This window comes from Suillus clintonianus (assembly GCF_016758775.1).
Source record: "Suillus clintonianus strain FC179 chromosome Unknown DEU56scaffold_60, whole genome shotgun sequence".
In the NCBI taxonomy this organism is placed as follows: Eukaryota; Fungi; Basidiomycota; class Agaricomycetes; order Boletales; family Suillaceae; genus Suillus; species Suillus clintonianus.
Window position 1 is genome coordinate 176,121 of NW_024539284.1, and position 25,068 is coordinate 201,188.

The following is a 25,068-nucleotide window of genomic DNA, read 5'->3' on the forward strand; positions in this document are numbered from 1 at the left end:
CATCTCCGCCAACCAACGTATCTCCACCAGCCTGGAAAGCAATGGACGTCATGTATGTTCCCTCGTCAGACCCGACCACGAGCTTCACGTTATATTCACGAACGCCGAGGATCAGACGCGGTCCCAGCACACACATCTGGAACCCAAGGGCAATGGCGAAAAAGCCGTCATACAGAAAACCTCCCAAACTAGTTGGGTGCTGTAGATATGATCAGGAGTGGTCAGACGCAGATGCCGGTCGCAAATCAGCGTACCGTGATCTTTGGAGACAGGGAGCCGAGATTCATACAAGCCACGACAGCAAAGCTAGCACATGCGGAACTTTCAGCAAAACAAGATACTTGACAAGATTCGAATCACTGAGCTTACGCTAGAAAGTACAACGCTTGGCTTTTTATCAACACCATGAAACAGTCACCAATGGTCAATCCTCTCCGCGATTGTCGCAGTTCACGGAGGTGTTTTATAATAATCCGGACTGCAAGAAAGAAGGCGAGGATCTCCCATATAGTGGTGGGTATGATCATGTCATTATTCAGATCTTCCCCATCTGCGTCACCAATGTAAACACAGACATGGTGACCAGAAAAAATGCCCTCCCCTGGTGTTTTGCTATGAGTCCCGTGTGCTCAGGGCTATCATCAACGATGAAAGCTTACTTCCTGAAACACCCAGGCTTCCAATCAGCGTCACAACTCCGGTGGCGATCGTGGACACCAGCAAGAGTACAGCGAGAAAGACGAACATCTTGTTGGATCGCCCATACATGGCATGTATCCGAGTCATCATGATGACTTGTATGATATTCCAGTCAAGTCAGCACCAATACGGCACAGTACGACGGGTGAGCTCACCACCCAGCATAACATTGACGACGATAGGCGTCCATCTCCACATGAAAAAAATGATATTGCCTGAAAAACCCAGTGACAGTTACACGCTGATAAACTTAATGCTTCAAATGAACTTGCAGCTGTTGCAGTCATGTCTAACCATAATTCTGTCCGAAATTGTCACTCACCCCTGTGTAGGAGTCAGTGGTTGAATAGGAATGTCGGGCATCGGTGCCAAATACCCACTACGTCTGTCATCGGGACTGGGAGATACCCTACATGCTGCCAGTCAGAATAAACAAACACTGTGTATTTTGGGATACACACATAACGTGCTGCTGCTGATTGTGGGATATGGTTTATGAGTACAGTACAGTTTCAACTCGCTAGCCTTGCAAACATACAAAGCATATAGTATTCCAATGTAGCGGACCTAGCATTCGTTGAAATCAGCACAAGATGACAACTGCGCTCATAAAATAACATACAGAGATATAAATGACGGTCATGAAGGACCGGCGTTGCCTCTACCCGCAGTCAACCGCATTATCCTGTTTACTTCTGATACAGGACTTTGCTCACCCAGATCAATTCGAACTGTCAGAACATTCTTAGTGAGATATGAAATGGCTGCGTAGGTCGTGACATCAACTTACCTCTTGTGCGAATGTCAATGCTTGAATACCGTATACGTATCAATGAGCGACTCAGAAAGTTTTATGTCACTCACCCCAGTCGTATCACACCACAACAGCGGATGCAACTGCGAAAAGAGGGTCAATGATAGCCTGAGTGAGGCCTCAACTTCGTCATTCCACCTGCTCTCTACGAACCTCCAAAATAGCCAGAAAAACGAGCATAACTAACGAGCGGCCACCAAGCAGGATCATTTGAGACGATGTAGGTCATATTGGGATAGAGCGTATGTGAATCACATCCTTCATTGATCCCAGCAAGTACATAGATAGCACTTGGCGTGAGAACCCCTTTGAAAGTAGGCAACTGCCGAACGCTGACGGACAAATGGGTCCTGAAATGTGCAGGTTTGGACAAGGTTTGGATGCATATAATCTTATATAGATCAGCCGCAAAACTGAAATCATAACATAGCCAGAATCCTCCGCTCACCTAATTTTTTGCACAAAGACCATAGTTCCCTTGAAAATTGCAACGGAGTACACCTAGATAATTTGTTCGAACTTCGAGCAGCATAGTTAAGTAGAGACTAGGGCCTGACATGGGTAGAGGTTGCCCGGATGGAACCCACGGGTAGGGTGCGGGTTGGCTTGGGTGCTACACCCGAGCAGGTACGGTCATCGAACATCCAATTCTCGAGGCTACCCACGGGTGCCCGCGGGTCACTAGTAGTACACTGTTGAGACGACGAGTTGGGAAGTACTGGGGAAAGCAAGAGATGTGCATTCAGCGAATGCCGAACACGAGGGGACCAGGCAACCTACTAGCAGACAGGTTTGCATCAAGTTTTTGCACAGTGGTCGCAGAACCCTGGACCGCTCATGTTTCTTCGCTCCCTGCTGTTTCATATATATTGTTGCACGTGTTACGCTAATTGTACTTATAGTACTGAGCTCACGATCACTGTCTCCTGGTGCATACGATACCAGTAGCTTGGACCAAGCTTATAGTTTCATTACATATACGTCGCTGTATGTGATGTTCTTCTGGGATCACAGTCAAAATCGGGAGTGCGGGTTCGGCGTGAGTGGTTTGTATCTTAGCCACCCAAGTCAAACAGCAGATGCAGAGGGGAATGCGGATACTCGGGATGTGGACCGGGAGTAAATTCACTGCCCGGTCAATCATGCCCAATAGTGGCGGTGTTGCGTTGATGAGTCCACCGTACGTGTTCATCAGTGGGAAATTCGACATCTGCTATTTCAAAACACAAGTCCCTGAGTGAACCTTGCCAGAGCAAATAAGGTTGACCTTACTGTAATTCAACGGAATTACTATCTTCCTTTGATTGTCTGGGGAAGATGTGATTAGAGTGGAGTTCCGCATTTGGTAAAAGCCTCACTTTTCAACATGTACAAACATGCCCCGACCAACCCACCAAGCGTCCATCGTCTTATTGTCGAAAAATCAATCAATGACCTTGTATCTATTCTGCCTGGATGATTCGCCCGTAAGGCAAGGTTCGAAAAAATGGAATGTAGAATTTGCGTTTTCATCGAGTGAATCAGACAAAGACGCAGGGCAATCTCTTCTCCATCGTGATACGACGATAGTCCAAGTTACGTCTGCCGTCCAGGAGTCGCTGTTGGCCGATGCCGAGGATCCGAAGCTTATGCATCTTTGACTGACTCCAATATCTCATTATTGAATCCTTCCTGCAAAGTAACATCAGCGTCAGCGTTCTTGCACATCGGAAGTAAAGCTTACGTTCGTCTTGAACTTCGAGATCGGTGACTGCACTGCTTTCCATGCCCATCCATAAGTCTCCATCATCTTCTCCTGCTCAGAAACCGAAGGCATGAGGAACCGTGCGATACGCAGCTAAGTATCGCATTCCTAGACACTGTGGTACTCTTCGATACTCTGCGGAAACTGCGCATCACGCTGCCTTCGAATGTGAGATTCTCGCATTTTCAATTGACGGCGCTGAGTGAGGAGCGGGATTTGAGGTAGTTGTAGCGGATCTGAGACAGGGCGTCGTCCATATCGTGCTGGAAGCGCTTCATAGGCCGCGTGTCGTTGTACAGCTCCTTTAGAGCATCGGCAGACTCGTCGGATTACAAACAAATGAAAGCGTACATTGAGAGCAGCAAGATAATCAACCTGGGTCTGGTCTTCCGGATCCACTCCCGTTATTGAGTCGTCGATACAATTGTACCTGTCAAGGACTTCCTGGCGGTGCTCTGCAGCCTAGAACGCAGTGAGAAGCTTAATATCTTCTTAATGCTGTCTCTTCAGTTCCTTTATCATTTCATCAACAATTGCTTGCGTCTCTACCGGCGGTGCTTTACAAGTGGCTTTAAGTTCTTCCAACCTGCAAAACATCAGCACCTGGAACTGACATAGACCAGGTAAGAACAAAACTTACGAAGGACCGTTATAAAACCCCTTGGACGCAAGGACGTACTGAGCAAAGCGGTGTCTGCTAATAGCCAAGTCGTCTGGGTGGGCGAAGTCGAGAGAAATGTGTCTCGCGAAAACCATTTCTGCCTTTGTTCGTTTCCTTGGGTTGTCACAGGCCACTTGCAGAAGACATCGTGTTTTTAACTGGAGATCATGAGCCTTATATTTGAAAGAATGCTAGGGAGAATTTCGAAGCGGGCCAGCAGGCAACCGCGAACCAGCATGTGTGCGGCAGAGGCCTTTCAAAGAATGTTTGTGCAATATCGACACGTTTGATTGTCAAGATGATCGAATGACGCAGTCAAGTCACCGGTGTTCACCGGCATAAGCGACGGGTGACGGCCGTACATACTTGAAAACAGAAGGTCTGCCCGTGCCGTCAAAGCTCTTTGTATAGATCTATCTTATGTTCAACCAAATATTCCTGCTGTGCTTTACGAACTTGTACTTAACCAACAGATCGAGAGCTGCGGAAAGTCAAAGTTGACGGTGCCGGTGCTGTGCCGAGGTGTGACACGACGTGACCATATTTTGCAAATTAGCACTGGTCAGACCCTGAATTTTCTCGGCTTTCATCCGACACCACACCACAACTTCTTAAAAACGAGCAAAAATCAGAATTATATAGAGGTAGTACGAATCTATAACGCTCTAAATTCGTGGAAGATAATATGAAGTGGTCGAGGAGCTACAAAAGATTTGCTGAAAATGTTGCAGATTACCCAGAATGATAGTAGTTGCACATCAGTGAACAGATGAACAAAATGGAATGTCATAATTGATTATATATAGCTAACAATCACAATAATTTCCGTAAATCTGGTGGGGGGGTTTACTTTACTTTGTGAAGGTCACATGAATTTTAAAGTCAACCAGCCATGCTGTTTTACCCTCGATGCGCTGGTTTATGTGTGCACTGGTCTACGAATGGAAGATGCGACACAAGCCAATGAAGTGAAATTTAGATCACAATTATCAAGACAAAGCACCAAGGTCCCCACTCACATGGGTGTGATTCACTTGCGCAATGCTGAAAACCATAAAATCTCGTCTTGCATGACCGAGTGCAGCTTTAATATGACACTTGAAGTTTTAAATCGCCTGGCCTGTGATGTCTGATTCTCCCATTCACAGCACAGCTTGACCTTCAAAAACTGATAGTCTCAAGTGCTATATTGAATGAGATATTGCGATGCTGTCTAGGACTTTCAACTAAGTGTCAGACTCTACACACTACGGTAAAATTCTTCTACCAGCAAAGCCTCTGGGAATTAACATAATCATACTTGATTCGCAAATTGCTTTTGCGGATCAAGTCCGAGCATCCTGATCAACTTTAGCAAAGACAAATAATACGTGCCACTGGCGTTCCAAATCGAACAAATCGGCGGGCACACGATGTTTCATGGCGTGAACACTGAAGAACAGGATCGCAGAGTTTCAGGCAGATCACAAAGTACGTCTATTTTCAAATTTAGCTCTCACATTGGGTTGTTGCTCAGACACGTGACATTTTGGACAAGTTACAAATGCCGATCACGAGAACAGGTAATACCAGGTCTGGAATGTTTTGCGCCGATTCCGCTATCTACTGAACTGTATTTTCACAGTTCAATGTTCGCCACAGTTTCTTCACCCACCCGATGCACCTCTCTTCTTTGGGTATGTCACCTCAACTTATTTAGTTCCAGGATGCTATTGACTTCCTCGGCTGAGGGCATTACATTTAGATGACTTTCACATTTTGATCGCACATGCACGCAACATATCTTTTTCGGCGCCATTTGTACTATGGTCATATAAAGTGAGAATTTCCTTGTCGCTCGGGCAATATTTTACATTGTACTAAGTCTAGTAACAGTCAGCATATTGTGGCACTAGATTTCGGACTGTCGATTGACCCCCTCCAGTCAGAGACCGTGAACGACCTCATTGACGAAGATGATTGTAGTTCAAAAACTTCTGATGGTTGATCGCGAAGGCATGTAGCATATTTTCGTTTGCGCAGTCATCACTACGATCGTATAGTTAGTAAATCTCCTTGTCGCTTGGGCAGCAATGTACATTGTGATAAATTCACTAGTAGCGGGCATGTTGAATGGTACGAGATTTTAGACTGCCAATCGAGCCTCTCCAGTCAGAGACTACGGATGACCTCCTCGACGAAGGGCATTATAGTAAGAGACCTTTTCATGGCCGATTGTGGGGTCACATAGCATTTTTCCGTTGGCCCAGTCTTCGCTATGGTAAGATAATTGGGAAATTTCCTTGTCAGTTGGCAGCATCGCACGTTACGCAAAATTCAGTAGCGATTAGTATGTGCGACAGTTTGAAATACAACTGACAATTGTCCCTTAGTTCACTTGCAATCTCAAACAGCAATTCAATGGTGTAACTCGTGATATTTGCAACTATGCTTCGAAGACGTGAATATAAAGCTAATGTATTAGTATTGTGGAATAGACTAATGAATTAATGGGCAAATGGAAGAGCGGTAACAGACAAGGGACAGCGGCGAGAAGGGGAAGATCAATTTATTAATCAGAGTCAAAAACGGCGTCCTCCAACCTCTTCCTCTGTTCAGCCAGTGCGTTGACGGACATGTGGGACACGACCTCCAGTGTTAGGTCCTCGCGGTGATTAGTTCCAAAAATTTTCCTACACAACAATGTCAGTTATCTAATCATCATCTGAAGACGCGATAATGTATTTACCTGTTCCACCATTCGAGAAGTTTATCCACCTTGCGTTTCGCGACAGGGCCAGGGAGAACTTCGAAGTAATCCACGATGTTATTCCAAAACACTTCATAGTCGAAATCCCCGTCCACGGTGCGCCATGATGAGACGCTTGATAAAGCGAAACGAACCTGCCGCTTAAATATTAGATTCTGAACATGAAAATGATAAGATTTTCTCACCTGACAAACAACATATGCAATAGCACGAGGCATGACTTTCTTCATGTTGATGATTGAGGCGACACATGTCTTAACCTTCGTATGTTCAGATTTCCGGTGCGCGCGCCTGTTATTTTCAAGAATGTCAGCTCCGTCTCCATCTCCGTCAGCTTCCCTCGCAGAGGAAGGTGATGTAAAGACTGCTTTGAAAGCCTGGAATGTAATGAGTGAAACCGTATACGAATATGATGTGACCAAACCGCTAACAAGAACTAGGAGCTTCGACTTCAGGAAACCTTCCTCTACGTCGTCGCTGTTATATTGATATTTCTCGTATACAAGCAACGGCCAAGAATTCTCGGATATGATATATTCCGACGTTCTGTCGCGAATGCCAGCCTTGACACTGGACCAGCATCAATGATTGTGACAGTCGAGAGGGGTTGACACTCACCTGTTTTTATCCCAATCCCACTCAGCAGGGCAGAGCAACTTCCCACAGATATCATTCGCAAAGCCGCGCAAATACTTGTCATTTGGCTTGATCAGAGGAGACGGACGAAACTCCTGATTAACCCAAGTAGCGACCAGCTCCTTGAGACTGGAGGTATCATCACCGCGAGCTGCATCCGCTCCTTTCTTGAGCTACAAGATAATTAGTGTGCAGCATTAAATGTATTCAAAACTACACACCTTCTTCAACATATCCGCCGAATCCTCGTCATCAAGGTCACTGAGCTTTTCGTGCAACCACGGTAGCACCCGTGTTAATTCGACATAACCTTTTTGTGAGCGATTTTGCCTGTGTCGTAGAATTAGAATGACCGTATACAAAAAATCAACGACTTACTCCGTAGTTGATTGCACCGACGAGTGGAACTCGTATCTGCGATCGTTCTCGGTGATTAAGTCTTGCATGGTTTGGTAAAGAACAATGAGTCGACGAATTGCCCTGCCTTGTGAGATGTAGAAGGTTGTCTTTCTGCAAAATAATAATAATTAAATACTAGTGCAAGCGTGGTGAAAAACACAGCATACTACCTCTTCTTTCCTCCTTTCTCTTGCCGCATCATTGCGAGCTCGTCTTCTAAGGCAGCAATTCGACGTTTAGCCCTTGCCTTGGAAGAGGTGGGTATAGCCTGAGACGGATCTGGGTTTTCCGTAGACTGAACTCTTGAATCACCCGCCTCATCATCAGACGAAGCCCCGGCTGGCTCGGAAAGGCTATGATTAGTAGAGGTGACGGATGTCATCCCGGGGTAGAGTGAAATGAGGTAGTACTAGTAAAGGAAGGCCTCGGCGAGGGGAGGGGGGATGAGGGGGGAGGGGGGGGGGAGGGTAGAGGGAAGGTAAATGAAGGTGGAGCGAAAGAACGAGGTAAAGTGAGCTGGGAGAAAAGAGTGAATTGATAGCAACTTACAACTTGAAAACGTCCCGCCTTATATTGAGGTTCGCAAGCACTTCCTAAAAAAGTCATTACCATAAATGTCAGTGCGCAAAGCAGTCGCAAACAACTTTTCGGAAGGGCCCGAAAGCCCCAAGTCTGCAAGCAGCTCAAGGGGGACAAACGGTTTTGTCGTGGCTGTTTTCATCGTCACCAGTCAGCCGTATAGCATATGATAGTCACCGACTCACGGTAAGGTGATATGTCCACGTCGAGAGCATCTTCCAGGAGTTTCAGCAGGCGGCAATTGGTAAGATATGGCGTTGAGCGCATCAGAGTCAGGCGAGGATATCGAGTGGAAGTACTAATAAATGGGCGTACCGTTGATCAAAATGATGACAAACATCTTGCGTGAAGAATATTGTACTATATGTTCGTCAAGAACAGAGAATGGTACAAAAGATCGCATAGCCAGACTCGGATGTACTATCAAAGCGTCAGCGCACCTGTCCCAAGAGGTTGTCACGTACACTTTTCCTACTAGTACTAATCGCTGGACCAAGAGCAGGACCATCTCCACCAACGTTCGGCCTGTTCTTGAGACAGTCATGGTGGACCAGGACGGAAATGGGATGGGAATATGACTCGTACGTTCATGACATCCGGGTGTTCGCGATTGAGCTATAGCACCAGATATCCGATATCGATCCATCAAACAACTTCAGCGGTGAATGTGACAAGGTCTGACAGTTTACGTTCAACGCTTCAGAAGCGACGGTGTCTGCCGAGTAAAGAGACTAACCTAATAAGGTACTTACCATAAAAAGCTATGGAAGTTAAGGAGGCGTGATTGCCACCAGGTCACCGTGACCGACGAGTAAAAAATGTGTGAGAGCAAACGATGCATAACGCGATCATGATGAGCCTATACATGACGGCCAGGTAGTAGCTACAACAAAGATCTGAAACTACTCTGAGTCTTCCTCGGGCCAATCTATGTAACTGTCCATCGCGGCAGTGGCCATTAGTACTGATTCCGAATCCGAGTTAGATTCCGCTGCGAATTGAAGTTGGGAAGCCGCCGCCACCGCCGCAGTAACAGCTTGCGAGGCATGATACCAATCGTCATCAATTTCGTCTGGGACGACCTCCATGCCATTTGCCATGACGAAGGTAGTTCCCGAGCGAGAATTTCCCTTCATCATAGCCGCCTCGTGGTCTATATCTAAGTTCAATGGCGAGATTCTGCCCATGGTATACATGTCTTCATCATGTACAGTTACACCCTCTGACTCCTGCTGTTCCGCGGAATTGTGATGAGTGTGGGTTGCGTTGTCTGACGAAGAAGTCGTGGTGGGGTGCGGGGGCAGGTTGGGGGACTCGGCCAGCATGCCAGATTGGTCAATGTCACGGTGGCCTGAACCTGTCACGGCGGTGCTGTCCATCTCGGGACTGTCAGGCTCGTTGAAGACTGCAAATGACCACGGTGGCGACAGCGAATAGTAAGCTTGCGCTCGCTTGAAACCCCAAAAAAAATTGCACTTACATCCACCACGGCCACGACGGCCAGTGACTGGCTTAGTCTCGGCGGGATCTGGAAACTGGTGGTGAACAAAGCGGCCAATCCTGGTGATCCCCTGGACCTGTTCTTGGAGAGGACGGGATTTTCCATAAAACCGGTAATACTTCAATTCAATTGGCTTTGAGCCTACTAGTACTATGAGATCAGAAGGTGGTCAATCAATATATTCCTGCCATTGAATGACAAAAAAATACCTACCCATCGTAGTTTGGACTGGCAAGACAGTAAGAACGAGTCCCACGAGTGGAGGCTTGACTCGAGTCGAGCATGAAGCCTCATGACTAAATACTATCTGCGGTAACAGCCGCACTGTGGGCCATGAGGACTCCGATACCCTGACATGATTGAGTGTCACGGTGACTTCAACGCAGCCAGTCACGCAGCACCCTGTCACCGTGACAGTACTGAGTCCACCAAGTTTAACTTGAAGTCTGGGTCACTGACGGGGCATCGAGTTGAACTCGGAGTGGCTTACTTAGTTAGTAGACAGTGTCACCATGCTGATTTCATGATAGCGCACCGTGACAGTAGGATACTGACTGACATTTGAGTTCAGTCGCATGATGGCCGGTATTCGGAAGTGAGTACTACGAGTAGGACTCAGACAATGGCCGCAGGGAGTGTTGGAGATCTTGTGACGGTTACCACTGAGTACTACTCATGGTAAGCTTGTCAAACTCCGGTCCAGAACTTCTTCCACGCTTGTGACATATTGTTTGTGACAAGACTCCGCGAATTTGAAATTAAACTTTGTCTTCTTTACCGTGACATGCAAGACATACTAGTAATCTAATATTAATGGACCTACCCACCATAGCTTTGTCACATGACAGATCCTTGGCTCAAAACAAGAAGACTTCCCGCAACAATTACATAACAACACTCATATTGACAACCGTGCTGGGCCTTGTCCATTCATTCATGCAGCGTGAGTTAATGGCTATGGACTACATTTACGAGAAACTGAAAATTTTGCTCAAACAGGCATCTTTCATGTGGAACAGATTGCTCAGCTTGAGGACGCTGCACCTGTAGGCAAGTGCTACACCACGGCCACTCATCATTCACTCTGACTTTGCCGTTTGTGGAGTTTGATCCAGAAAACGAGGTCACAGCCCAGGATCCGGAAAATAAGGCCAAGAAGCATGTCGATACCAAGGTAAGAAAAGGTAGCAAATTACGGTGGGCAATTCTATCTGTTTGTTGCTCCAAGATGCTCATTTCGCGCAGATACGATCCACACCAAAGGTGAACATATCTGTGCCTTCTTCTACCCACCATCCCGCTTGAGCGCTCTCACCGACAAGCCCAACACCGAGTTGTCCATTTCCTTCCTCTGGAACCAACAGGCATCCACGGACAATGACAAAACACAAGAGTGACTTTTGCTGTGGACGGGATCAGTGGCTGCATTCTGGGGAGGACCTCGAGATTCTTGTGCGTGGCTCTTCCAGTTGCTGATGCCTAGAGCAGCTCGCTAACAAGGAACTCACATGATAAGATAACGGATGTGCAGAAGACGTCTTTGAACTCGAACACGCCCTATATTACCTACATTATTCGTGCAGGCGTAAGTACAACTCACTTCTCAATTGGGTGCACCCTCCCAACCTTACGGGATAGATTGCGGAAGCGAGACATTGGTACTCGGAATTCGAGTCCCTGAGGTCAAGCCTCGAGAAGCTGTATCCGACCATCATCATTCCACCAATTCCATCAAAGTAAACAAGTACTATTGGTTACTATGCCACGACTGCGATGATCGCACGGCGGAAGCGGATGTTGCAGACGTTCCTGAACCGCATTGCAGCTAGGCACCCCAGCTTGTCGAACGAGCATGGATTCCATCGTTTTCTCGGCGGCGAGGTATCTTGGGTCTGTGAAGTTCATTCACCTCCTTTGTCCCTCCTTCCGAGGAACATTCTCAAAGCACCTTCGCATAACCCGACAGATTGGAGCGCCGCCTCTGCTTATGCCGCACTTCCAAATCCATCAGCAACACACCCATTGAGAAACCCTGATCAGCGGTCCGTAGACTCCGAGATATTTACCAACAAATTCGCAAGCCATCTCAGTGGACCGATGGAGAAGGTCACTCGGAGGACCTTGAAACGATGGTCAGGTGCGACCGACATCATCAATCGACAAATGAACTACTAATGATATTTTGTAACGTTAGAAAATGCTCAGGATTACTCAGAACTTGGCCCTGCTCTAAACGGATACAGCATCAGCAAGACGCGGAAGACTATCCATCTCACAGGTATATCTTCACCATTTACCCTGTCGCTTATCGCGAAACCGACTGCATTTCACTTTAGCTTGAAGATGCGCTGCACCTCTCAGTACAGGATCTCAAGTATTCGAGCTCGACGATCCAGGCCGACCCAGATCGCTTCCAGCGTCAGAAAGTAGCCGATTTAAGGGAGATGACTATCAGCATGGCAAGAATTCACAGGGCCTGGTGCAAAAAGGTCGGTCCCATTTTGATTTTCCCGGAATTAAGCTTTGATGGTTGTAGAACCTCAAGGCTTGGCATGCGGCGGAGATTGAGAAAATTCCAGACCATCAGAATAAGAGACCTCCTTCTCCAAAAGTACGTCCTGTACCTGGCCCATCGGGCTTACTACAGAGGGACTCGACTGCCACAGTCAATGGGCGGTGATAATGAGATATGTATAATATTTTTATCAGGTGTTTGTAGTCTTTGTTCTCCTGAACACCTTGAGGACGATTCCCTCGCACTGTGACCTCAATTTTTACGTCTACATACACCGTTGAATATATGTTTCTCAAATTGTTCTCAAATCGCATTACTTTACATAAAAAGGGAATCGATCGATAGGTATACGTGGCCGAAGGTCATACAGCATACATATATTTATGACACGTGGAATTCATTCAAGCTGTTAGCGACGACAGGACCTTGGTGTATTCGGTGCTGATTGCGAAGCCGAAGACGAATTGGCTCTACAATCCTCGGTTGTCTATTCCACTGGAATGTGCGAGAAAGATCTTATCCGTGTCAATTATGTACTATATGATAAGGGTATGAATTTCCGGTATGATGAAACACACACCCGGGGCGTGCCTGCGGCAAGCTCTATGAAAACAAACACGTGATGTCTGATCGATCGCATTCGATAATCTAATCGATTATCACCCCTATCGATACTTGAGCGTACACGCATTTGACGAAAAACGCTGGCGGTCTTTATTCTATTACGAAATCGATGATACTAGTACGATGCTGTTATACGTAGTAGAATCCAAAGCTGTACATGATGCATGAGTAGCGAACAGGAAATGTGAATGACTTCAGTGAAAAACGTAAATCCACGCAATGTTCATGCGGAAACGCGAAAAATGACCGGAATCTACAGTGCAAAGCCTATTACTACAAGGCACGTTTCGATTTGTGAGGGGGAAGTGACGTGCTCGTGCGCTTGCGCTTGCGCTTGGAGCGTTCATGCGAGCTGCCCGACGCTTCTCCTGCGTTTGAGGGTGGTACGTACGAGGGGTCCTTCTTGAGGTCACTAATAACGTCTTCGTGCCAAGTCTGATACCTCCTCCAGGCGGTAACATCCGCACCGTTATTCAACGCTATGACGTAGTCATTCCACCTGGTGGGAAGCGTGATGACGGCTTCCTCGAGTTCGGTACAGTCAATCTCGGGGTTAAGCTGTTTGGAGAATGAGACGAAGCTATCTCTGATCTTCCCTACTCCCCGCGTCAACATAGCTTTGACGGCGTCCATCTTGATGTGGGGCAATAACGTCTGTATCAAGATCGGATACTTCAGTAGGATACTTCGTTTGATAATGTAAAAATTTTACCCCATGTGCCATATGATCAGCGTCGTCGTTATCAAGGTCGATAATGTCTTCATCGTCTCCCCGAACCCAAACGAAAAACTCGACTGAACTAATGTAACAACAGCTATGATCCGCGACAGTGATGGGCATGCATGGCGGGAGGCGTTCGGTGATGAACTCTTCAAGCGGGAGTGGTTCTTTGAGTTTGGAAAAGGTCTCCGATGCAAAAGAATCATCGTCGGGACTGCTGTAAGGTTGCGCTTCGTGAACTAGGCTCAGGACGGCCATCTTGGCGTGAGGATGAGCAGCGATGGTGTTTTTTAGTTTAAGGATGGCATGGTCCTTGTCCTCGGAGCACGCGCACTCCCCAATGAACGGAACTAACATGGTTTGGGTTGGTCCCTTTGCTGCTGTGACCGTGATACAGATGTCAGGCGTCACCGATTTACGGTTGACGGAGAGCGATGAGTTCATGTGGATCATCAAATAGATCAGATCGTGTTCGTAAGGAAGTAATGACATGGCAACTCCTAGGGATTCCTTCAAACAATCGAAAGGTGCTTCATGGATGGCACTGGGCATCTCGACAAGGAGGGAGTGCTTTTCGTAATCGTAAGTCAGCCTGGCCCCATTAGTATATTGACTAAAGCGGAAGGCAGGTTTATTTCACGCACCTGGGCTTGGATACCCGGCCCGTTTGTCCTAGCACCTCTTCTATTACTTCATATTCCCGCGCGCCAACATCGTGGAATTCCTGAATATTTGGTAAGCATAGAATCCTCCATTCAATTGACTAGTACATACCATGATGCGGCCCGTCTCTGGAGGTAGTTTAGTTAATTCTTTCAAAATGTTTCGCCCATCTTCAAATATTGATTAGAATAAGTCAATTCCTTTCTTCTCATGAAACCTACTTGATGTAAGCTGATGATAACGAAGAAACCGCTGGAGACTATCATCATCATCATCAAACAAAGGATTCAGACTGATAGTAGTATCCACAGAGGCCCGTAACTTGACTGAATTCAGGATGTCCTGGTGAACCTCTTGGAGAGGGATTTCAGATGTCTTTGGGCCTGCTGTAGCCCCAGTTTTACTTAGTTGTAAAACTGGTGCAAGTGGCTTTAGAGTCAAATTGGACTTTTGAACACCCCCAGTGGCCTTCACAGGATGAGTTCGAGGTGTTGTTGGTGCTTGCAGAGTAGAGTTGTGTCTAGTTTGATAGCGTCTGTAGGGTTCGGGTGTAGAGTCTGTGCTAGTCATAGAAACAGTAGACATAGCTGTGCGATGGAGCTGTGGGTGTATGACAGAGAGGTCAGCGTCAGAATCAAGATAGATGTTCCGTGATAAGAAACGATCAGTCATTCGGGAAATGCCATAGCTAAGGTTGGGGTTCCAAAAGTGGACTCTTGATTTAGGGTTAGTTGTTTAATAGGGGTGGTCAGGTAGTGAAGCTGTCAACATGAACAGTTCAAGTTGGCGAATTGGCTGTAGTCGGCTTGTTGTACACTGTACTAGTAATATCGCGCATTCAGTTCGCGCTGATTTGGAAGATTTACGAACCTGGTACAAACTTGAAAGTGAAAAAACCGGTTCTACCGTCTCGCCAACTTGAAAGCCTCTGGTGAGTCGGGGATCGTGATGTAGTATACTAGTAGTCACGGTGTTCCGTTAATTCAGAATACTCAAGGTTGAGCGTGTCACGGTGGACTCCCAAGTCCGGGAAGGTACAATTAGCACTAGTAGTAAGTAGTTATTAACTAGCAGGAAAGGAGAAAGTAAACACCACTGCTAGTAGGATCAGTGATTACCGTGACTCTTGAAGAAATCATTGGGCCCGACTACTAGTATTGAACTTTCGTCGGAAGCTTGCCATCGCTTGTCAATGTTTTCTCTTGGTGAGGTCCGATGGCGCCATCGTCTCGCTGATGACGCGTGTTCACAGCAATTCCTGGAATGAAGGGAAGGATGACCTTACCCTGTACACACGAGAACACGGCGCTTTAGTACGTTGACACAGTCTGAAAGGATATTATTGTAGTCTCAAGTGAAATCCAAGTACCTGCTACACAGCCAACGAGTCGTAGAATGAAAGTGAAGAGAGCACGCGTGAGAGAAAAGGTACAGAAAAATAACAAGACGCAGAAACAAACCATCAAGAGGACTAGTAGCATATTCAGAAAGATAAATGTTCCTCTTCCACTTCCACCTCCTCGTCCTCCTTGTCCTCCTCGTCCTCGTCCTCGTCCTCGCATTCCACCTGGTCGTCTTTGTCTTCATCAATTTCGCTTTCACCCTCCTTACCTTCGCATTGTGGGATATCATCGCTCTCGTAGTCCATATTTTCAACATTCTCGCAGTCCTCCGAGTCCGAGTCCGAGTCTGGGCTGTCTGCTAACTCCTCGTTGACACAATCTCTTGTTATTTCCCGCAGGACGGTAGGATGGCCGATTCCATATTGAGTGTACCGCATAAACATGTCTCGATCGGCGAATCTGAGTAATCATCAGCTAGAGTAAGAAAAATGAGAATAGGGTATTGAACTTACATGCCAACGTAATGGGCTTCCCAATCATCTAATTCTCCACCTTGACATGCGAAGGACTTACCATGGCGAAGGGACGTTGTTCCGCGCCCAGAAACAAAAACCGGAATTAAATGTGCGCTTCGGATGACCTGGCGTGGATCTAAGAACCCAAAAGTGTCGCGATCAGACTCTTCAACGAAGGCGACCTTCGGAAGTCGAGCGCAGTGAATCCCTGACTTGTGGCCGATCAAGGGTGCCAGCCATTGAACGTAGAGAACTTCGACTTGGTGCATCTTTACCGAACCTTCAGTGTTGAAGCATACATCCATATAGTAGATGCCCAGAACGCGGGCATACCAGAATGGATGTTGCGGTTTTGTCTCCCCTGATAGGACCATAACATCTGGATGAGTCCGAGGATTGATGATATTGTACTCTCATCGAAAGTCGTAAGTTGTGTAATGTACCTGTGAAATTCGAGAATTACATCCTAGCAAAGCTGATAATATATGCAACATACCTGCATCGCTTGAACCGAGTAAATCTTGTTGTCTGTGATGACGACCGAGTTGCGTTCGTCATCTGTGAACATATGGTCGCAATAACTGACGTCTAACTCTCGGAGGCGATATAGTATGTGGTCTTTGAGTTTGGGTAAGAATCCCTACGAGTTATCGTGAGTAATAATACGAACCTCGATGACAGAGGCACCTACTGATACAGCTGGATCATTATCGTGCTGGCGAAGAAACCCAAAAATATCCAATGGATGGTTGCGACTAAGCGTCGGTATATAGTGATGGCGTTTCAGGTTAAATTCAACTGGCACGTCGATCGCTGCATCCGTGCTAGGACATGAACTTTGTTTGGATTCTTCTACGCGCCGAAGGACGCGTTGGCGACGTTCATGTGTAGTGAGTTGAGATGGGATGTCTCGTTTGTTGGTCAAAGGATAGAATGCCTTCAACGCTCTATGCGCCAACTCTCCCTGGTATTAAATCAGATCGAGTTGACAAAAATGACAGAGATTTACATACAATTTGAGTGGTAAATGAGTCTGTAGTCCCAAAGAGCCGGATTGATCGCACGTCATCCCCCATGGCATGGAATTTATAAGTATTCATGTTGAATTTCTTAGCCTTTCGGCCGCTACCCCCAGTGTCCGGATTGCGGGGACATGAGCGTCCACCCACAGCCTTGCGCTCGCGAGCAGCCCGTTCTTTTGGTAGCTCTGCTGTGTTGAAAACAGCACACGTAAAATCGCGGAACTTGCACAGCTGATGGGAGAGCCTCTTAAATGTCTTATCTAAAGCCGATAAGGTGCTTTCAGTATGCACCCTGAGTTTCGCAAGAGCGTGCCAGTGCGCAAACCTATACAGCAGTGTCTGTACAATGACATCGTGGTCTCCTGGGAAAAGTCCTTCGAAGACCGGTAAAGCACACTAGGATTATACATGAGTCAATGTCGTACTACAATACGTCAAGCAACAAGATGAACCTGCAGAATATCTTCAAAGTCTCGTGCGGCAAGCTTTTTCATGTCCGATGTATTATTCGCAAATCTGCGAATAACACCGTTGTCGTATGGTGGAACCTGGCGAAATCTAAGTTGAACACCATCAGTTTGATACAAGGAAGGAAAATAGTGTATAATGTACCTCTTATCGAGCAGTGAAACCAGGCCTTCACCCCCAGGAAGTGCGTAAAGTAGGCGGATGAGATGCGTGAATAGTGCCTTCCATGTGCCTAGCTCACATTCATGCATAGAATCGACGACGAGTATGCGAAACGAATCGAATCCTAGGGGGCCGAGTTTGTGTACAAACGCATTCTTGTCGAGAATTATTAGGTACCGATAAATAGTTCATTACGAAGTCAGACTTACCATGGTGGGCACCCACGACCCTTGCCCGAGTGTCGCCTGTACTTTCGAGCCGTCGACGGTATTTCCCAATCTATATATGAAATCGCGGGCTTCATTTACCTTCGCAAGAGGGTAAGCTCTAAGGCTTGCCACACGATCTCGCATATCCCTGAAGAGGCCTAAAAGATCAAACAAGGCTTTTGGAACGAGACAGCGCGGACACGGGCAAAAGCCCATGTCTTTTATTGTCGCAATCAAAACCCTGAAATAGTGATTGATATTTCAGCGAAGAACGAAGATGAAGAAAAAAAAAGCGCACTTTTCTGGGTAATCGGCCGAATACGTGAAGATTCGCGGAAAGACCCTCCTTAATATTCCATCCGGACACCGGAGCACAAGTCCGTGGCAATATGCGTGAATAAAATCATCATCCAGCAAAATGCTCCAACATCCCTGGAACAACTCTCGTCGGCAATGTGTCTGTAGGGCCGCGATGCCGGTTTTTGATATGCGAGGTAGGCTGCTCAAAATGTCCTTGATGCAATCCGGAAGCTGAACAAAATAAACATCAAATAGGGTCACACAGCACGGGAGGTTATTGGCATACCGAAGGTAAAAATCCTACTAGATGACACGCACCAGATGTGGGGGATGAGCGCGCGTACTTACTCAGATTTCCAAAGTATAGGTAAAGAGGCCAGGCCTTAGCCGTTCCGAAATTTGCAAGGTGAGTTGCATCTGAAAAAAACATGAGCCCCGCGATAACACGTTCGAGTGCGCAACCAGGTTCTTTTGGCTGTCGCTGCAGGTCATCCTGAGCTTGTAGCCAAGAGTCAGATGTATAGAGCTCATCGAACACACGCTGTTCTTGGTTGTCGAGGGGATCCTTCCACAAGTGTTTGAAAGGGAACAGGTGGAAAGTGTTGGCTTGTATGTCGGCAAATGCAGAACGGATGACTGCTACGAGCGGTCGATAATGAAATCCCCGAACGCTGAAGGGTTCAGACTGATCGTCCTTCGACTTCGTAAAGATGTCAATGATGACATCTGTCGCTACCCAATCGTCGGGGAAAGCAGCAGACTCCTTGCCTGTAGTATGATGGTCCAGTGCGTGCATACTCCTCCTAACTGAAAACCCGTCCAGGTCCTTCGGGTTGAAATCCTCGACTTGAATTACATCTTGAACGAGACGCATTACTTCCGTCTGCGACTTCCGATGACTCCCAGAATTCATCCACGTCATGAGACGATAGATGGTCATATTTGGGAAGGGGTACGGCGGCGGTTCAGAGACCCCGCGAGACGGAGCGGGTCCTTGAGTGTTGTTGATTTCGATAGGTCTGGGTGAGGATTGTGCTAGCAGCGAAGACGGAACGAAGTTATCGGGTTCGAACGACGGGCGCCGAGGATATTGTCGAGAGAGTCCGAACATGTTAAACGCTGTTTGGAGTGTGTCGCGTAGCGTCAATAGGACCTTTCGGATTCTGCGATCCGGTGGAACAAGAGGCGGAACAACCCCAGGAATATTCGAAGGAATAATGTCTTCATCATCAGGGATAATATCGTCCAAATTCCTTGGTATGCGTCGCTGATATGGGGCTGCTGGTGATTCATGAGCACTAGAAGTAGCAACTCAATAGACAAAAATTGTGAAGGTGCCGCATACCTGGAATATTATGGTGTCCTTCGGCGATCATATCCTCCCCCATTGAGAAATCTAAGTCTTGTGATATTGTAGAAGCTGATGTTGAACCGATACGCGCGTCACTCGCGTCAGGGTTGATACACTTGGTAGTGGGTAGCTGGCCCTCTGAGTCAGGGTTGCCAGTAAACGCATAAGTTTCGCAACGCGCTATAGGTTTTAAGCGGCGGTCTTTGGTGAACCGTATCGGTTCAAGCGGCAAGGTCTGATATGTCAGTCTACATGACCGCAGTTCTCAAATGACATATGTAAAACACTTACAGTAATATTATTGTGACTAGCGTGAGGCTGCTGATCGCGGTGTGGCGTCAATTTGTGTGATGATCTGACCGAATCTTTTGCTCGCTCCCGCCTTTTATTGTTAGCTAATGTACTTGCCTTCTGGTAGTGCTTGCAAGTAGCGCGATGTCTGGAAAGTCCACGAGAATCTGTATCTTTTGCCCATGAGCAACCTGTTGTTGTATTGCTGCAGCGTAGGATCATGACGAGAATAAAAACAGAACACAGGCAGACCCAGATCGGTCGAGAGATACGCATTCGTTCGACCAGTATAGCCTGAGCAGGAATCCGTGGTCAACAGACTTCACACGGATATCGATATCATAGTACGGATAGACTAAATTCAACATCGAGTCATATACTGTCACAGACTCACGGTCTTACATACTAGTCTATCATACTAAAAAGGGAAATTCCCTATTCTGGAACATTTGAAAACCCTCATAGCTCCGATTGAATGTGCAGTATAGGTATACTAATAAATTGATAGACTTGATTTGACGGTTCATAATACCACTCGAATTTTTAAGATGTCAAAACCAACACCATCGTCGCCTTCCTCAGAGTCTTCCGTATCGTCGCCTCTCTCAGAGTCTTCCGATTCAACTTGTGTCGGCGCTGCACATAAACCACCCATTTTCCCAAAGGACCCTCGAGAGATGCAGTCATATTTGGTATGCAGTTATTTCTCTTCACTTCAAGGTGCCAAGCGCAAGTACTGACCAAGATTTTCAAAGATGACACTGGACGAAATCGATATTCATGCAGATAAAGAGCAAACCGAGTTATTCACTCGGTACACCATTGATGCAGTTTGTGCAAGTTATGCCGCGGCGCGACACTGAGTGCGCCAGTACACTCAACTTGCCAAACTTTATCAATGAGAGGCAGATGATTGGGCTGTCAAAATTGAGAAGGCCGCCTTTGTCATGCCTGATTACAAGCCTGCGTGGTTGACGTCGTGTTTGGGCTAGGGGTGTCATCATTATTAGGTCTTCGCTCTCCGTTGCCGGTTGGACTTTTTTTCGCTTCTTAACACAGACTTGTTCGCTGAATACGGTTGTACAAAGTAGCTTTTACCGATATTGTGTGCTTATTTCGAGTTGTGCTACCGTGACCGTGACATATGCAATACTATTAGCTTATATAAGGTGTTACAATTGACGACCACCTCGATTCTACGTTACCTCGGTCATTCTTGTTGGCATTTGATGGTATTCTGAATTTGACATTGTTCCAGTGGGGTTCCCTTGCCCCTTGCTCTTGCTCTTATTCACCGTTGGCGACGGTATTCTCCAGCTGTCCCCCACCCATCCCAGCCCAGCGGCCTCTGGGGCTGCTCTCACTTAATATTCGACTCTATCATTTCGTGACTGCTCTAATCATTTTAGCTTGAGATCATCATCATCATCATCATCGGGCTTGTCCGAGTCACGCCGTGACTAGTCACAGTACCGCAGGCCTGGGTACTACTACCACTGGCTGGACCACTGGCATCACCAACTTGAAAGCTGCCATGCGGCGGCGTTTGGATTATGTCGCAGGACATTTTTGACTCACCGAGACGCTGCGTCTTTCTAGTAATTACTCTCTTCCGCGCTTGATCATAAACAGCGCGAGACACATCTGAATGGAGAGGACTCAGTGGGGCTGTTTACACTTGGAATATCTCAAGGGGGAAGTACTAGTGATCCGAGCTGAGCACAATCATGATGGTGGCAGGTAGTACTACTACTAGTACTAGGAAGGGTGCGCATGAATTTTCATATAGATTCATCTTGATGGATTGTCATCGATCCTGTCACGGTTTATTTGCACTGATGTGAACAACACAGCGCAGTTCAAACCTTGCGGTTATTCTTTTGGGTGCCGGGCTTTCTGCTGTGCCGCTCGTGTGCTAGCCTGAGTGTGCCCTTGCGTCGGAGTTGTTCTCAGGGAACTCGCCTACTACTGTCCCTTTCAATCATAATGCTTATAGCCGTTTCAACACATCTCCTCAGGTGCATTATCAAAATACCGCAAGTCAGTTTGAAATCGCTTTGCTGATATCAATCTCAGTATGTACAGGTTGCAAAATACATGCGAGCTGCCTTCGCGCCACTGTTCGAGTCTCAGGCTCGTGTGGACAAGCCAGTGAATAGCAATTCTCCGAAGCGCAGGTGATCGTCCTGGGTGGGCTCGACCTCATAGTACGGTGAGTCTGTCCTACCCGAACTTGAACGTGCTCCCTTCCGCACCTCCGCACCTTCGCATCTGCTACTAGTCATGGTAGCGAACTGCGTATGCCGCGACTCGGAGTCGGCCCGGGCGTCATGTAGTATTCCTATACACTATATGATCTGGGATAATGGTAGAGGAAGAGAGTACAATAGCAAGTATTGCGGCGTTTACTGCCGCGACTAGTAGTCACGGTAGACTCGGAAGCATCTGTTATTATTAATGAAAATAAGATACCACAATCATGATGTACATAGTATGGCCACGGCATGTTCCAGGTGAATGTACATGTGCGCCCCAGTCCGAGTCCCTTGCCAGCTGCGATGGCAGTGTATTACAATTTGTCCCGAACCTATCTATGTTGACCCTTGCTAATGCGACTTGTTCTGCAGAATGTGTTGAATTATCTTGTGATAGGAAATACAGACAATTGTAAGTGAAGATGATCTTCAATGGTGATGCGTGTGCGCTCCTGTCCCTCGCCAGCTGCGATGGCGGGGTATCATAATTCTGTCTCGAAATGTCAGGCAAATATTATATGTTGACTCGTGCCAAACGTCACTATTCTTCGGAATACCTTGAATGATATTGTAACTCGAAACATAAATTATCGTAAGTGAGAACACTCGACAACATCGACACGAGCGCGCTCCCGTTCGTTACTAACTACGATGGCGGGGTATCATAATTCTGTCTCGAAATGTCAGGCATATATATATATGTTGACTCGTGCCAAACGTCACTGTTCTTCGGAATACCTTGAATGATATTGTAACTCGAAACGTAAATTGTCGTAAGTGAGAACACTCGACAATATCAATACAAGCGCACTCCCGTTCGTTGCTCGCTGCGATGGCGGCATCTCACAATTTTGTCTCCCAATGCCAGGCAAATATATATTTCTTGGTTCGTGCCAAAGTTAATGTTCTTCGAAATACCTTGAATGATATTGTAACTCGAAACGTAAATTGTGGTAAGTGAAAACACTCGACAACATCAATACAAGCGCACTCCCGTTCGTTGCTAGCTGCGATGGCGGCATCTCGCAATTTTGTCTTCCAATGCCAGGCAAATATATATTTCTTGGTTCGTGCCAAAGTTAATGTTCTTCGAAATACCTTGAATGATATTGTAACTCGAAGCATAAATTGTGGTAAGTGAAAACACTCGACAACATCAATACAAGCGCACTCCCGTTCGTTGCTAGCTGCGATGGCGGCATCTCACAATTTTGTCGTCAACTCCTCATGTTTATTTACAATAACAACAGTCTATGGCTATGTATGAGCAAATCAAATTTCTCGTAGTATACATGGTCATATTTGGTGGGAGCATGATTAAATCCTTCTATAGTTGCCACAGCCACAATGTCAAGGAGTCACACGTTCACTGATGCAATTGCCGCCAACATAGAAACTGGGTCTCTTAGACCCTCTAGAGTCTACAGCTGTCTACAGGCACCGAAAAGTGCTGCCTGAGGTGCTGGGCTGCTGGCACTGGACACACTGCAGTCTCGTGCCCTTCTGCGTGCGACCTCGCGCTCAGTCGTCGTTCAACTGCATTTCACCAACATCCATCCATTCAATCTCAGGTAGCTCTTACCTTGCAGTTTTTATCACTCCGCGGTAAGTGGTAGAGCTTGGTCGTTTCACTGCCTAGTTCATCAAGAACTCGTCATCTCCTTTGGACAGACAACGTCAAAACATCGTTTCACAACTTCAGGACACATCCTAAAAAGATTGAAGTTACAGCTTAGTCTTTGATCCTTGGATCAGTGTCTTCGCAGGTCGCACAGTAATCGTCGCTCCTATTATTTCTGACCGCACTGTTGTACCGACTAGTACTCCTCCGGGTCCATCAGAGAACTGGTGGACAGATTAGAATGAGATAGATAGCAATATATAGTAGACAATCACAAGCATCAGCAAAATTCTGCCATCGATCGTCACATGGTCATATTTGACCTTACATAGGACAGTAGAGTTGCTGATTTTCTTACACAGTTTTGTGATCAGGGAAAAACACTCACATTACTCCACCTCAAACTTAGCGACAAGGTGGAGCAACAGTTAATGATCGATCTAGAGACATCAACAACCGCCACGTCGAAGTTAAGGTTCGCGATTTCGGGGCCAAGAGGAAAAGACACAATCTTCCAGCGAACGACAACTGTCCACCAAGTGAGCGAGACCAAATTGATGTCGGGCAAAGCTAAAGGTGGAGCCAGAATGAATCATAGACGCAACTTCAAGAAGTCACGTTCGCGACTTCGAAGCCAAGAACCGTATGCAGCCTCTTCCAAGTGACCCTTACATCGCTCAAACTCAAACTTCAAGGGAAGGTGGAGCAAACGCTGATAGTTGAGCTGGATGACTCACTACCACCGTGTCGGAAGTATGTTCCATATCGTCGAAGCTAAGTGTGAAGGTCAGCATCTTCACAGAGACGGATGATATGTTCAAGCGAGCGATGATCAACTGATGTGACTCCTACTTCAAATCTTGACGCCATCTTCTTCAGAAAGTGAAAGAATGCATCTGCAATATTGCAATTGGGAATCTGTGCGAAAAAGACATACCTTTGCGCACCAGCCGGAGCGTGTTCACGCTTGGCATGGGTGCTGTATCATTATGGTTTAGTACTTGGCTCAGGGCTCCTGCGTTTATCTAATAACTGCAGGTTGTAGGTTCCCTTTGGATAATGTCCCAAAAGGTTGTGGCCTTGCGCGGACGCTGTATCATTATGGTATAGTCCCTTAGCTCGGGACTTGATGGCATTGGGTCATCGACCACCCCGAGTACATCGCTTACCATTCAACGAACATAATGTATATCGTGTCATGGTTCGCGACAATCGTGTGTGTTGGC

At 46.8% G+C, this 25,068-nt stretch overlaps 6 protein-coding genes across 6 annotated transcripts; 1 reads left to right on the forward strand and 5 right to left on the reverse strand.

Moving 5' to 3' along the window:
- Positions 1-3,139: 3,139 nt before the first annotated feature.
- On the reverse strand, positions 3,140-4,013 carry DEU56DRAFT_757935 (uncharacterized protein; the record flags this gene model as incomplete). Its single annotated transcript, XM_041350187.1, has 6 exons — positions 3,140-3,184; positions 3,237-3,350; positions 3,452-3,577; positions 3,609-3,719; positions 3,807-3,843; positions 3,898-4,013. The coding sequence occupies 6 exons, from the start codon at positions 4,011-4,013 to the stop codon at positions 3,140-3,142; spliced, it is 549 nt and encodes a 182-aa protein (XP_041206218.1).
- Positions 4,014-6,469: 2,456 nt separating this feature from the next.
- Positions 6,470-8,084, reverse strand: DEU56DRAFT_914892 (uncharacterized protein; the record flags this gene model as incomplete). The annotated part of the gene is made up of 8 exons (XM_041357681.1): positions 6,470-6,590; positions 6,647-6,801; positions 6,853-7,044; positions 7,099-7,237; positions 7,286-7,476; positions 7,525-7,633; positions 7,682-7,813; positions 7,873-8,084. 8 exons carry the CDS (start codon positions 8,082-8,084, stop codon positions 6,470-6,472), a joined length of 1,251 nt encoding a protein of 416 aa, XP_041206219.1.
- Positions 8,085-9,183: 1,099 nt separating this feature from the next.
- DEU56DRAFT_914893 (uncharacterized protein) lies at positions 9,184-10,076 on the reverse strand (the record flags this gene model as incomplete). Its single annotated transcript, XM_041357682.1, has 3 exons — positions 9,184-9,686; positions 9,762-9,923; positions 9,992-10,076. 3 exons carry the CDS (start codon positions 10,074-10,076, stop codon positions 9,184-9,186), a joined length of 750 nt encoding a protein of 249 aa, XP_041206220.1.
- Positions 10,077-10,404: 328 nt separating this feature from the next.
- Positions 10,405-12,578, forward strand: DEU56DRAFT_955995 (uncharacterized protein; the record flags this gene model as incomplete). The annotated part of the gene is made up of 13 exons (XM_041359234.1): positions 10,405-10,460; positions 10,583-10,725; positions 10,782-10,828; positions 10,888-10,956; positions 11,028-11,045; positions 11,202-11,234; positions 11,299-11,367; positions 11,421-11,518; positions 11,612-11,919; positions 11,977-12,060; positions 12,144-12,271; positions 12,319-12,393; positions 12,492-12,578. The coding sequence occupies 13 exons, from the start codon at positions 10,405-10,407 to the stop codon at positions 12,576-12,578; spliced, it is 1,215 nt and encodes a 404-aa protein (XP_041206221.1).
- Positions 12,579-13,194: 616 nt separating this feature from the next.
- Positions 13,195-14,890, reverse strand: DEU56DRAFT_757938 (uncharacterized protein; the record flags this gene model as incomplete). Its single annotated transcript, XM_041350188.1, has 5 exons — positions 13,195-13,575; positions 13,634-14,234; positions 14,287-14,366; positions 14,417-14,475; positions 14,527-14,890. 5 exons carry the CDS (start codon positions 14,888-14,890, stop codon positions 13,195-13,197), a joined length of 1,485 nt encoding a protein of 494 aa, XP_041206222.1.
- A 9,056-nt stretch (positions 14,891-23,946) lies between these two features.
- DEU56DRAFT_757939 (uncharacterized protein) lies at positions 23,947-25,042 on the reverse strand (the record flags this gene model as incomplete). The annotated part of the gene is made up of 6 exons (XM_041350189.1): positions 23,947-24,066; positions 24,231-24,412; positions 24,580-24,616; positions 24,790-24,821; positions 24,844-24,933; positions 25,012-25,042. The coding sequence occupies 6 exons, from the start codon at positions 25,040-25,042 to the stop codon at positions 23,947-23,949; spliced, it is 492 nt and encodes a 163-aa protein (XP_041206223.1).
- Between the last annotated feature and the right edge of the window lie 26 nt (positions 25,043-25,068).